This window comes from Varanus komodoensis, unplaced genomic scaffold (assembly GCF_004798865.1).
Source record: "Varanus komodoensis strain SLA01 unplaced genomic scaffold, ASM479886v1 scaffold75, whole genome shotgun sequence".
In the NCBI taxonomy this organism is placed as follows: Eukaryota; Metazoa; Chordata; class Lepidosauria; order Squamata; family Varanidae; genus Varanus; species Varanus komodoensis.
This window is the reverse complement of record NW_025336416.1, coordinates 1,393,481-1,406,455: the sequence shown is the minus strand read 5'-3', so window position 1 is coordinate 1,406,455 and position 12,975 is coordinate 1,393,481. Positions and strand designations below refer to the sequence as shown.

At 45.8% G+C, this 12,975-nt stretch overlaps 1 protein-coding gene across 1 annotated transcript in view; it reads right to left on the bottom strand.

The window, feature by feature from the left end:
- Positions 1–12,975, bottom strand: part of COL22A1 (collagen type XXII alpha 1 chain) — a 148,023-nt gene that overhangs the window by 45,441 nt on the left and 89,607 nt on the right. The window contains exons 23-29 of the mRNA XM_044452856.1: positions 11,738–11,791; positions 10,562–10,606; positions 7,448–7,501; positions 5,696–5,749; positions 2,914–2,958; positions 2,473–2,535; positions 1,735–1,788 (exon numbers count right to left, since the gene is read on the bottom strand). Of these exons, the coding sequence (XP_044308791.1) occupies positions 1,735–1,788; positions 2,473–2,535; positions 2,914–2,958; positions 5,696–5,749; positions 7,448–7,501; positions 10,562–10,606; positions 11,738–11,791 (369 nt within the window). The remainder of the gene's footprint in view (positions 1–1,734; positions 1,789–2,472; positions 2,536–2,913; positions 2,959–5,695; positions 5,750–7,447; positions 7,502–10,561; positions 10,607–11,737; positions 11,792–12,975) is intronic.

Below are 12,975 nucleotides of genomic sequence, written 5' to 3'. Positions count from 1 at the left end.
TTGTTGCAGTCACCTCTGTATCAAATTGTGCATTTCATTGTGCATTTCAAATTGTGCATTTTCACAAGAAAATGTGGTCACCTTTTCCAGATAAATGCATCATTTTTTTCAAATACACACTTTTTTTCTCATTACTGAAAGCAAACATTTTTCAGAGCTAAGTGCTCTTTCATTGGCATATTTCAAATGGACATATTTCCCCCAATTACTACTACTACTATTACTATTACTTTCTTTTTGTTTTTCTTCTGGGACTATCAGCGCAAAGGCAGAATCCAGGGGAAAACATCTGCCCTGCCCTTTCTTAGTAAATTCTGAACCATAATAAAAGTCTCAGACATCTCATGCCCAATAAGCATCTCTGCAGATGTGTTTTACGCTAAAATCTAAATGGCTCAACATGCTACACAATAATAGATGAACTAATATAAATTCAACACACATGAGCAACCTTAAAATCCCACACACTCCTGCCCTCATATTTCCTGAGAAGCTGTTTTCCCTCTGCTTTCTGTGTTCTACTTTATGTCCCGGGAATGAAACTGCCATAAAATCCAATCTCTTTCTAACCCTTAAAAGAAACAAAAACACCATAACGCAGTGCTGAGGAATGACTGCCTGGAGACAGCCTTGTTTGGCTGCATTGCTCCTGGCGTCGGCTTGAGCTCTGCTCAGGGCTGTTCCCAAGACAATCATCTCAGATTTTAATTTTTATCCACAAATGCCCACCGGAATGATGTTACTTCATGACATGGCAGGTGGGCCCAGATTTCAGAGCTAGTGCCGCTGGGCTGCTGAGGGCAACCAGCTGCTGTATGAAGCAGCAGCCTCGTTGCTGCTGCTCATGAAACAGGGGAAAGAAAAGAGAAAGAAATCACGGCTGCCTTGTCTTCGAAAGGAGGCCCACTTCCCTCTGAAATGTCTTCCAGTGTGCCAGTCCTCTTAAAGCCATTCTCCAACTTTTGCTGCTGATCAACAATTTCACAAAGGGTTGGAGGAACAATATTTGGCCCAGCTAAAAGTTGATGTGGTCATTTAATTTTTCCATTTTCTGACAGTGCAATCCTATACATGTCTCCTCAAAAGTAAGACCAGTTTAGAAACATAGAAACAGAGTGAGTCAGAAGGGGTCTCCCAGGCCATCTAGTCTGACCCCCAGCTCCAGCCAGCTCTGCTCACGACATGCCCACCATGGGCATGTCTAGCCTATCCTTGAACATGCTCACCGATGGGACACCAACCACCTCCTGTGGAAGTCCATTCCATACCCTTGGGGTCCTGACTGTTAGGAAGTACTTCCTGGCATCCAAACTGAACCTTGGTTCCCTGAGCTTGGCTCCATTGGAACGTGTTCTGCCTCCCACTGCAGGGAAGAACTTAGTTCAAGAGGATTCCCTCTGAAGTGCATAAATGTAGGGTTCTCATTCTTACATTGCATTTATAGCTTGCCCTTTTCATATCTTGCAAGGGAATCTTGGTGGCTTGCTTAGTTCTCAACAACAAGCAGCCTGTGAGACAGGCTGAGCTGAGATTCATGGCTTAAAGGTTGACTGGGGACTAGAGACTGGATCGCCCTGGTCCCCAGCCCAATGCTGTAATCACCACACCACACAGGTTGTCCAACATTTCTGCCATGTTTAGAGGTACTTTGTCAGCTACCTTAAGGCTCTCCTGTGATCTCTCTGTGTGGGTCATTTACTTATGCATATGGGAGTGTATGGGAGATAGACTTACCTTGTCCCCTCTTTCACCTTTGAGGCCATGGAGTCCAGCTCTTCCCTTTTCACCCTGCAAGGCACAGAACAAACACAGGCGCTTTCTGATCACACTGGGCAGCACCCTGAGGGTTTGCTGGTACACTAACAGTGGCCAATCAAACTAGAATTTATCAGGAAATACCCCTGGCTGTAGTGCAGTGCAGTGCAAGCAATTCTCAGATAACCACAGTGCTTTTTTTGTCATAGAACGCACTGGAACAGAGTTCCTGCACCTTTTTTCGACAGATTTTCCATGTTTTAAAAGTAACTGTTGAAAATTTGATGTTTGGTCCATGTGGATTTGAATTGCCCTGTCGAACGTAGCAGGTCGGTGGCAAAATCATTAAAACGGTGCATGCGAGCCGCTTGTGTGTCGAATCTGATGCATGCGTACTTTGTCTGCGCTGGTTGTGAGGGCGCTGCTCAGCTTGTGGTGCTGCTCAGCTTGTGACTGGTCGTGTGGTCACACGTTGAGTGCTTTCTGCGGGTGGCAACTGTTATGTTTCATTACACAACTGACGTGTGTGGGTGCGTGTACAGTGATTGACTATGTGCGAAAGGTAAATAATTTCATGAGTTCCGGCACCCATTTTCTTACAAAAAAAGCACTGGATAACCCCAACCATGGACAAGCATTGTTTGAGTCTACCAAAGGTCCAGCGAATTTATAGTAAAAGTCTTAAGCCCTGTAAGCAAGCACCCACGAACGACATACCTGGTCTCCTTTTTCTCCTCTTAGTCCTGGCAGCCCTGGGGACCCTGGAAGTCCAGCTTCACCCTAAGGCAAGAAGAAAGGAAGAAAAATTCAGAATAGAACGTTTTCTGAGGACACTAAAGTGCTTTTTGCAAAGCTTCCATTTTTGGCACCCCTTCCAACTGGGGAAATGCCACTCTGCAGTCCATAGGTCTCACATTTAGCCTCTGGATAAGTTCTGCGCAAGTTCTAGTTAAAACTACTGGAGACAGAAATGACTATGGGTCCATATGGCTGAACTGGTAAGCTAGTTCAAAGCCCTTCTTGTTTCATTGAAACACCTATCAAGGTTGACTTTCAGGCAGGCCCTATCTTGATCATGGTTGTTTCCGAAAATTTTGGCCAAATTGGTCCGTGTTGCTCCTCTGGTCTGGAGGGTTTTGCTCTGAGCAGGATACTCACGCTTTCCCCCACAAGGCCGGGTAAGCCAGGCTGTCCTGTTTCACCCTGAAAGAGCAAACACAACACCGTGCTTTTACAATTTCAACTGCTATTGGAAACAAGTGCCAACATCAGTTATTTCTTGAAATTCTATGCCGCCTTTTCATGAAAGCTACCAGGGAATAAGTATGAAGACTACACTCAGTTCCTCCCATTCTCTGTTCAGGAATCCTTGCAGAAATACCTTGTATGGAGACCAGCCTTTATCTCCACCGACCACCCTCCTTCCAAACAGAGCAAGACAGGAAGCTTATGACTGCAGCCTTTATTATGTTAATATTATCCCACTTGGCTGGCTTTGTGATACAAGGGGAGTTTCTGCAGAAGACATCCACAAAAAGTGAAGTTAGAATACCAGCTATTAGGGAAATACAGCTACTAGCTTTGCAGGAGGGCTTCCTCCTTCACCAGAGGTGGAATGCTTGTGTACCGCAGTTGCTGAGGATCCTGGACAGGAGGCGGTCTTGCACCCCCACCCCCACCCCACTGGGGGATCCTGGGGCAGCTGGTTTGCCTCTGTGTGCAAGATGGACCTTGGGTCTGACCCAGCCTGGCTTTTCATAAGTTCTCTATATCTAGCGCCTTTCAAAGAGCTTCACATGCGCATCTAGTTATTAGAAATGAACTTTGAAGTTTTCAAAAGCTCCCCTTATACACACATACAAAGTAGGAATGAACTCTTATGCACCCATCCACCAGGGAGAATTGGATGATTTGCCAATATAACATAATGCAATTTTATCATAATTTTAATTTTCCCTTAAAGCATTTATTGCTAGACATTAGAAATGTTGGAGTACGTTTTATTTTATTGCTAACCCTCAGGACAATTCATTAAAATTATTCTGATGTGTTCCAATCAAAGGCACCAATGCACAAGCCATAAATTGCATATTAGAAATGAATTAAACGCATCAAACAAAAGAGGGGGAATTTCGAAGTGCCCCCCTCTCTCCGCATACCAGAACATCCTTTGTGTTTAACAATCTTCATTAGCTTTTGCACTATAGAAGGATAAAGGAAAATACAGTAGAACATCTGGGGAAGGGTTAGGAACTTTTGAGGAATTCGGGAGTGTTCGTAGATCCAGATAAGAATTGACCTGATCCCAAATCTCCCAGACCAATGGGCCAATTGGAATGCTGCTCTCCTCACCAAATTGTGTGATGCAGGCCTTGGATCAGAAAATGTATCCAAATGCATGTGCAAAGGTACTTTTTGAGAGAAAAATATATTTCGAGTGTAATCCCATGAAACTGGCCTTCTTCAGATGAAGGGCTTTGACATTGGGATCCTCTGCCCAGCCAGCCTGATCCAGGAAGCACTGGTAGAACCATGGAGGTGGAAATAGCTCCTGTTTTGAAGAACACCTGCACCTGGGCAGGCCCATCTACCTGATTAGCTCTAGATGAGCGGGAAGGGTGCTGGAAATGCTCTTCAGTCCATTGAATCCAGGCCTCTTCTTTCCCCTCCCCACCCCTTCCACCTTCCAGGGGCAGTTTTCTGCATCAGTTGGGACGGGGAAGACTCAAGCTCCTATTGTCTCCTTCATGCTCATAGTTCGCAAAAAAATGTGAGAGAAAATACTTTGAGAGATACTAATCTGGCCAGGGGAGGAATGGCCAGTTGTGAGAACATATGTTTAGAGATTCAAGAAGAACCTGGACAGCCCTCTGAGTGGGATGGTGTGACTTGGTGTCCTGCAACAGCAGGGGTTGGACTCAATGACCTTCATGGCCCCTTCCAACTCTTCTATTCCATGATTCTATGTTCCTCATCTGTATATAAATCTGCATTTAAACCCTCTTTTTCATGGACTTTTTTTTTTGTGGGGAGACACAAATTAAGGAATAAATGTGATGAAAATTCTTATCCATGTATATCTATACCACCCAATAACCAATACTTCTGGATGGTTTGCAACAATTCCTAAAATAAGTCTGCATTCACAGTGTAGCATCCATCTTGCTTGTGTACTTATGGATGGATGCATGTCTATAGCTCACCCGTGTTGGACTGGGCTAGGCAGAGAAATTGAGCACATATTGGGAGACACAGTTACACCCAAACCAGAGCTTTAAGGCTTCATAGTGGGGCAGGGGGCTCTGGATTAGGGTTGGGACAAACCCTTTTGGAATTCATCCCTCCAAAATCTACAGACCTCCTCTTCTGCTCATCCCAGTCCTGAAAATCAAAGCAAACCGAGAGGAAACATAGAAACAGAGCGAGTCAGAAGGGGCCTCCCGGGCCATCTAAACTGACCTCCAGCACCAGCTGGCTCCGCTCACAACATGCCCACCATGTGCATGTCCAGCCTATCTTTGAACACCTGTGAATGCAAGTCTGTGAATGCAACTGGCAGCCTTCAGCAGTTGTCATTCCCAGTGGTCAACCTTCTTCCCTTCTTGCTGGGGCAGCTCAAATTCTGAGGAGCTGCATGTGGACCCCGGGTGTCCTCACCAGAAACTTGGACACCAGGACACTTTGCAAGGTAGTCCATCTGGGAAGCCGAAACAAGGGAATGTGGCAGAATTTCTGCACAAGAAGGATTCCTCAAACATTCCTACTCTGCATGAAAGATTGCCTTACCTCCCACCCACAAAAAAACCCTACTTTTTAATGTAAAGGGGAAATATCTGACTCTCCTCTCCCCTGGTATAAGCTACCTCTGACTGAATCATAAGAGCAGAACAGATCAGTTTAAAAGTGTGGCTGACATTGGCTGTAAGAATCGTGGTTTTACCTTGGGTCCTGTCGTTCCAGGAAGCCCATCCACTCCCCTTTCCCCTCGATCTCCCTGAAAGACATTCAGACATGAGTTAGACAAAGAGACAGCTTTCATAGCATGAAACAATTGGCAGCAGGCAGGACGGGACGCAACACTAACATGGGAGTCAGAACATTGGGTGCAATTCTGTGCTGGGCTGGATGGAAAAGAAGCCCTGCAGTTCCCAGCTTCCCCTGCCAACATGCAGGTCCCCCTTGCCCTGCTGATGCCCCTCTTAACCTGCTTAGGACCATGGAAAAAGGGCTCCTGACCATTCTGAAAAGCAGAGAAGAGATCGTCTTCTTGGGGTGCAGTCCTGTCGGAATCTCCATAAGTGCCAAAACTCAGAGGATTAGGTACACCCAGTGCAAAATGGAAGCAGGGGCAGGGCTGACTTTGCATTTTTGCTCAGTGGCATTTTTCCCGGTGTTGCCTAAGCAGCTTGGAAGGGAAGGGAGGCTGGAGTGATTGCAGGATACCTGGGATCCTGACTTCCTCCGACCAGCTTTTATTCCTTTCTGAGGTCACTTCCCCAGTTTTGGATAGCAACTGGGAGGGGTCTTTCCTTGCCAGCTGTGAGCGGGCAGGAGAGGAGCAGAGCTCCAATTCCCAGCTCCAAGATCAGAGGGCTGTCTCCTACATCAGACCTGGGGATCCAGTAGGATCCTACCTGCCCTCTCCCACAGGATTGCTCCCTCTGGCCTTCTTAGTTATATTTATTGACAGAGCAAAGATTTGCGTGATTGCCAATATATTTAGAACATATATAATCTTTCCAAGATGGCAACTTTGTCTGTTCTCAAACAGAAATCACATTCAGTGCAAACAGAAGCCTGACTTCTTATAATATTGGGCTTGTTCCATTCCTTAAATAATAAAAGAAGTTCACACCAGTAATGCTGCCTTTGTGTCCATATTCCCCACTTACTAATACTGCTCTGCAAATATTTCTGGCCCTTATAAAGGGTAATTTCAACCCCCAAATGGGCTCAAAATCTAGAAGTACAGCCAGGCAAAGAAAGAAGATGGGCTTGAGCTAGGGATGTCTCCATTTATGTTCACCCATTCAAACATGCCACATTTAAAACCCCACATATGGACATGTTGAAGGATCTCTGAAATGTGGATCCCAAACATGAATATGAAGAAGAGAATATTTGGAAAACATTCACAAATTCTTGCCCATACATTCATATGTTCAGAAACAACGTACATTTCAAAACATTTTTAAAGGTGAGTTCAGTTTTAAAATTATTGTGCATTTCCACAATACAGACTATGGGGTGCAGTGTACACCTTTGCAAAACCTGCAATTCTTATGTGCATTTTTCCTACTGAGTTTGCACAATTCCCCATTCATCACGAAGGAGGGCAGCGAATGAGGAGAGAGTAACATCAGGCTGATGGATGCAGAACGGGTGTGAACGCCAGCATTGCTTGGTTCATGCATCCCTGGACTGAGAGCATCTTGCGATTGACAAGGTGCTGACTCTTCCATCAGCAGGGCTCCTTATCCATTGCACCTTTTATTTTGATCTTCACAGGAGGTCTCTCTGGGGCTGAACTTCATCACTTAAAGAGATGTACCAGCACCATGGACCACTTCTTTAATGCTCAAAGTAAAAGCTGGAATAGATGAGGAGCCCCATTTCTAGAATAGTCACCAGGTTCCTCTGCTGATTGAATGGTGAGATCAGCATTATCTTGATAAATAGTAAGGATACCGACCTTTTTGCCAGGAAGCCCAGGCAAGCCATCCAGTCCAGATTTTCCAGGTAAGCCCTACGCAAAAGTGAAACAAAACCAAAATAAGTCTGGGGCTAAGCATGGTTTGGCTTACTCTATTCAAGATGACCTACATCTTCCACATGATTGGAAGACATATACCCAGTCACTTCAACCCAGTTCCACTGAAGTGAAAGAAGCAGTGCATTCATCACGCAGCACTCCAAGCCCATCTCATCATTATTCCATGTTCCACGTGCTCATCTCCCTGGCTGGTGGACATGATGAGAGTCCTCATGGCCCACGTTCAGGTAACACCAATGGGTGTCTTCAAATTTAGCCTTGGAAATAGCTGGTGATCCTTGAAGTTTTCCCAAGAATAACTCACTGCCAGAGCAGCTGCCACCCCACTGAAGACAGAATATCCCTTCTGCCCAACAACAGGAAAGCTCTCCCATTGGGCAGATAGCACAACAGCGTTCTGTTTGGCCAGGTGAAGAGATGGAGGTGTGAGCAGGTGTGGTGGCATGTCCAAGCAATCGAGGTAGTCCTTCTCTTGACCAAAGTCGCTCATCTTCCACAGGGATGGGACCAGGGCAAGGCCGTGAGCATGCATTAGGCACAGATCAAGGGGACTGGATGATAACCCAGAAGGAGAGAGAGGGAAGGACAGCCACCAAGACAGACAGACAGAACGAGAGAGCCAGGAAGAGAGGATAATGCTTCTTCTCTCAGTCCTGGAGCCCAAGAAAGCAACACTGGAAGAGGTGGAAGGACATGCTATGGACACAGGCACAAAATGAGCTGAATTAGGGGACATCAGCATAGATGAGTTCCGATTCTATTCCTAACAGGGCATGTCCAATCCAAAGAACAAGCAGAAAAGGCAAAAACTCACAGAGGACTTCAGGGTGGATAATGCTAGCTGAGAGTTTAGAGGAGCAGTAAGGATCTCTGGGAGAAAAATGCACTAATCCAAAGTCTAGATCCAAAGCAAACTGGAACAAAAACTTTTGGATGACCCATGGGCAGGACTTCTTTCAGGTCAAGGCCAAATCTGATTCTGGGGAAGCTTTCGGGGCCATATTTTAGTGGAACCAAAGGCAAAAAGTGGGACGAATAACCCAAATACCAGCATATTGCAGCTTAACACTCTGGAGATAGCAAGCAAGCTTCTATCTTTTGGAATAGAGAAGAAACTGCAGAAATGCCAAGAAAGCGCCACATGAGTGTTGTTTGGGGATAAGGGAGGTGCCCATTTGGGGGTCTCTACAGGGCCAGGTAGGCTCCAGGAGGTCCAGATTTGCCCAGCAGGTCTGAAGGTCAATACAGGCACACCCTGCCATCTGCAATGGGGCCAGATAAGCCTCCCATGGCAGAATCCCCAAGCCCTATATCATGACATGTTTCAAGAGTATTCAGTTTCACATTTACAAACACACCAATGAATGGCAGCAGCTAGCACACAAATACTGGGAATGGTGGCCAGTTGGTTGAAGAGAGTTCAAAGAAGGAGGGAGGTGGTGCCATTAATACTTGTGTGCTTGGATAGATATACTCATGTGCATGAGACAGAGAAAGAGAAGGAGGCAGAAAAGGTGTTGTGTGAATGAAGTATCTCAGTAATGTGGGTGCGCACGCATGAAATAGAGAGAGAAAATGGGGAAATAGACACAGAAAAGGAATTGCAAATTAAAACAGACACATCAGTGATCCATGCATCCATCCATGCATCCATCCATCCCAAGGGTTTTTACTTATACTCATGATCTATTTCCCCTGTTGATGTCCTGCTCAACCACCAAACTATCCTTTGTACCAACACTTAAAAACAAAAAGCTGATGGCAAGAAATACAGTGAGAGCAAACAATCAGCCACCACAATGAAAAATAAGCATGAAATAGTATTGTAGATGATATCTAACTCCATTAATGAACCAACAAGCTATGAGACGCATGACACTTTTTGAACATTCACTCTGGGCCACATCAATCCCAGCATCAAAACATGGCAACAATAGGTTTTAATGTAGCAGTTTCAGAAATGACCACCAGATGTCAGCAATGCCAAAAAAATAGTTCCATAGGCAGAAGTAAAATTAAAATTATCGTTCAAGGCTAGTTGCACAAGAAGGGTGCTTAGGACAAAATTCTACACTTGTTTAAACAGAGAAAAATGCTGCAACATCCCACAAGCCTCTCTGGGAATACCAAGAGTTGCAGGACTTTAGGGTTGTGCCTTTAAACAAAGATGCTTTTGGGCAAGTTCTTGCTGTCAGTAGAGGAGCGTGGAATTCCCACTACATATTACATAAGGGGGAAAGTGTAAAGCTAATTTGAAGGAATGTAATCTCTCATGTGTGGAATGTCCCACAGCCATAGGAGTTACCTGCCCTCCCCCAATTCAAGACAAAAATGCAGGTTTTAAAAAGGCTGAAGGCCACGTCTATGAAGCTCACTCCATGCAAGATACATGGCAAAGGACATTAGCATCACAGAGTCACAGGTTGTCCATAAGGTCCAGCTTGTCCAAATGGCCATTCTCCTCCCCTGGCCCCACCCCATTTCCCTAGCCATCACTCATTTCTTGGTCTGCCAGTGACTGGGTGGCTTGTTCCACATTCTAAAAGGTCCAAAGACTCCTCAGGCGGAGATGCTGACAGTCGCTGCTTTGAGCTGTAATGAACTGGCGTGTTTTGCATTTCCTGTATTTTGGAGCCCCTGTTCTGTCTCCATCACGTTGACTTCATGTCAACCCAGCACTGGAACGACCCTGTGAAGAGCATCTCTGAAACTAAAGTCAGCCCTCAGGCAGAGAGGTGTCCCACCCCTTGGCTAGTGGCACAGAAAGGGCCTCCCACGTCCGTCCATGCTCCTCACCCGAGAACACTGACATTGTGAAACGGTGCAGACGTGCCACAGCTGCATGGTAGTGGATGCCCCATTCCATGCCTGCATGACTGCATAACCTGTACACAATCCATTCGCGCACACACACACAATTGTTGGCCTAACTTCATGATAGGCGCTGGCTTATTTTAGGTTTCTGCCCCAAGTCCTGAATACATCCACAATTAAATTTCTGTCATGCAGACACGAAGCCCTGAAGCAACTTACAGGAGGTCCCGGCTGCCCGTTTCTGCCAAGTTCTCCTGGTGGCCCCTAGAACAGAAAGGAGCAAACAAAATGATCCGCGTGTGCTTTCTGCATACTGGCCTTTGCAGGGCAAGAGCTTGTGTAGTGCAGAGTTGGGCATGGCCAGCCTAAGATATTTTGCAGCCTGAGGAGAAGCTCAGCACACGCCCTCCTCCTGTAAGGAAGGCAATCGGACAGGGAGATGACTGGCACTTGGACAACATCTTCCAGCAAAACTCAGGGGAGCATCCTGGCTTCAGGGGTGTGGGGCAGGCAATGTGACTCAGGCAGTGATGTGTTCCGACAGCCAGAGGGCGCAGGCGCTCAGGAGCCATGGCTGGGAGGCTGCCACCAGAGGGAGGGGCATCCTACCTAGGCCATTAGCTGCAGGGGTCCCGTTTCCTTTCTTCCTTTAGCCAAGTCCTGCTATTTTAGCCCTGCTATTGCTACTGCTCTGTGGTGCTTACCAGCACACTGATCCGGAGAAACCCAGCGCTCCTCACTCCCCAACTCAACAGAACATATCACTGCCGAAAAGGCAGTGACCTACACAGGGGTGGGGAACAGTGATTCCTATAGTAGCTACGGAGCACCTAAAGTGGCACAATGTTGGTTCAAGCTGGTTTTGTTTTTGTTTTTTGATGTTGTGCAGCTTCAGGGCAGGCTGGCCCAAAAGGGGGGACTCCAAGGGGCAATATCTTTCCCCCAGACTTCCCAAATCTGCCTACCTTTTTAATCTATACTCTGATAATGCATCCACTAAGCACACTTCTTCTGCCTTGCCAGTAGCAGCTATTTAGTATCTCTGCAAAGAGTTATTTTCCTGTTTGAGCTGGAAAAATTCAAATGGCTCTTCTCTCCAGGCTGATTAACATGCAGTGCAAACCTGAGGGGGAGCTGCACTTCGCAGTCTCCCCTAAAGGGCATGGAAAAATTATCTATGCACTTCCTTTGCTGCCATTCATTTCAGGGGTAGGCAATCCTACAGGACTGAGTCACTTTGGTCAGTTCTAATCCGACCCCTGTAATGGCATGCAGAAATCTGTCACCTGAGATAACCTCAGAATCGGGGCATGGTTGTATCTGCCGTGAAGGAAAGAAGATCTTGTGTTGTCTACCATTGCTAATGTCAACTTTTTATGAAAGAAACTTTCTTACTGGGGGTCCAGCAAGCCCAGGAGGCCCGGCAACTCCAGGTGATCCAGGGGGACCCTGTGAAAAAAAGAGAAAAGAGTTACTGAAAAAAGTAGGAATGTTATCAGCATAGCTCCTCTCCACTCATAAGAGACCTTCCTATTCCTCTAAAATCTATTAGAGGGAGGAAATTTAAGAAATACAGCTTTTTCCAATCATGGTATCTCCATGTTAAGACAAGTTCCATCTCTAGAGTGTCTTCTTTGAATGGCTTGCTTTTCCAGGGGAAGAAGCGGCAACCTACAGAAGGTAAAAATATTGCGTCCTCCTCTGGAGATGGGGATGGAGAGGAGACGTGAACACAACAGCCACAAACAAGCTTTATTGTGTTCAGTTCCATCTGAAGAAGAAAAGAAGACTCAACAGAGCCATATTAAAAATGTTTTAATAAATAAATAAATAAATAAATTTCATCTGTCCCAAAGAATCCATGGTCAACACAGGGACACTGGGTTCTAACTTCCATCCCACAGTGACAATATGTCTGTGCAAATAGATGTTGCTCCACAGATGTGTAATAGCTGCAGAGAGGCGCCAATGGTAAGATGCTTTAAAAACTTCTGCCAAAAGAGGGTGCAGAGGGACAAGAAATCAGAACAAAATCAGTATATATAATGGAAGAAAAATTGTTCTCTATCTATCTATCTATCTATCTATCTATCTATCTATCTATCTATCTAAGTCCATTACTTGCATGTAGGGCTAATACAGTGTGGAAAATAGGAGACTGCATTCAAATTGCCATGAATTTAACCTAATGGAAATTCTGAGGGAATTTAAAGTAGCACTCATAGAAAGCATTGGTGAAATGCATTGGTGAAACTGAGCCATTCATAGAGAAGGAGGCTATCAAGGGCTACTTGTTATGATGGCTATGGATGACCTCCAGGAACTGAGCACTATGCCTCTGTATCCCTGTGGCTGGAGAATATCAGTGGGAGTGTCTACTCCACTCCAATCCGATTTGTGGACTTCTTGAAGGCATTGGGCCAGGACCTTAAAGGGCCAGAGAGTGCTGGTCTAGGTAAGGAGACTTTGAAGATTCCTTGAAGTGCTGTGCCTCATGTGAAAGGGAACGGTATATGGAAGGATGCTCCAGGAATGCAGCTCTCCTCCTGCCTCTAACATCCACAGGTGAGGTATGAAGATCCACGAAGGAAGTAGTGTGCCTATAGATCTCAACATGCAGAGGCTTTCTTCCC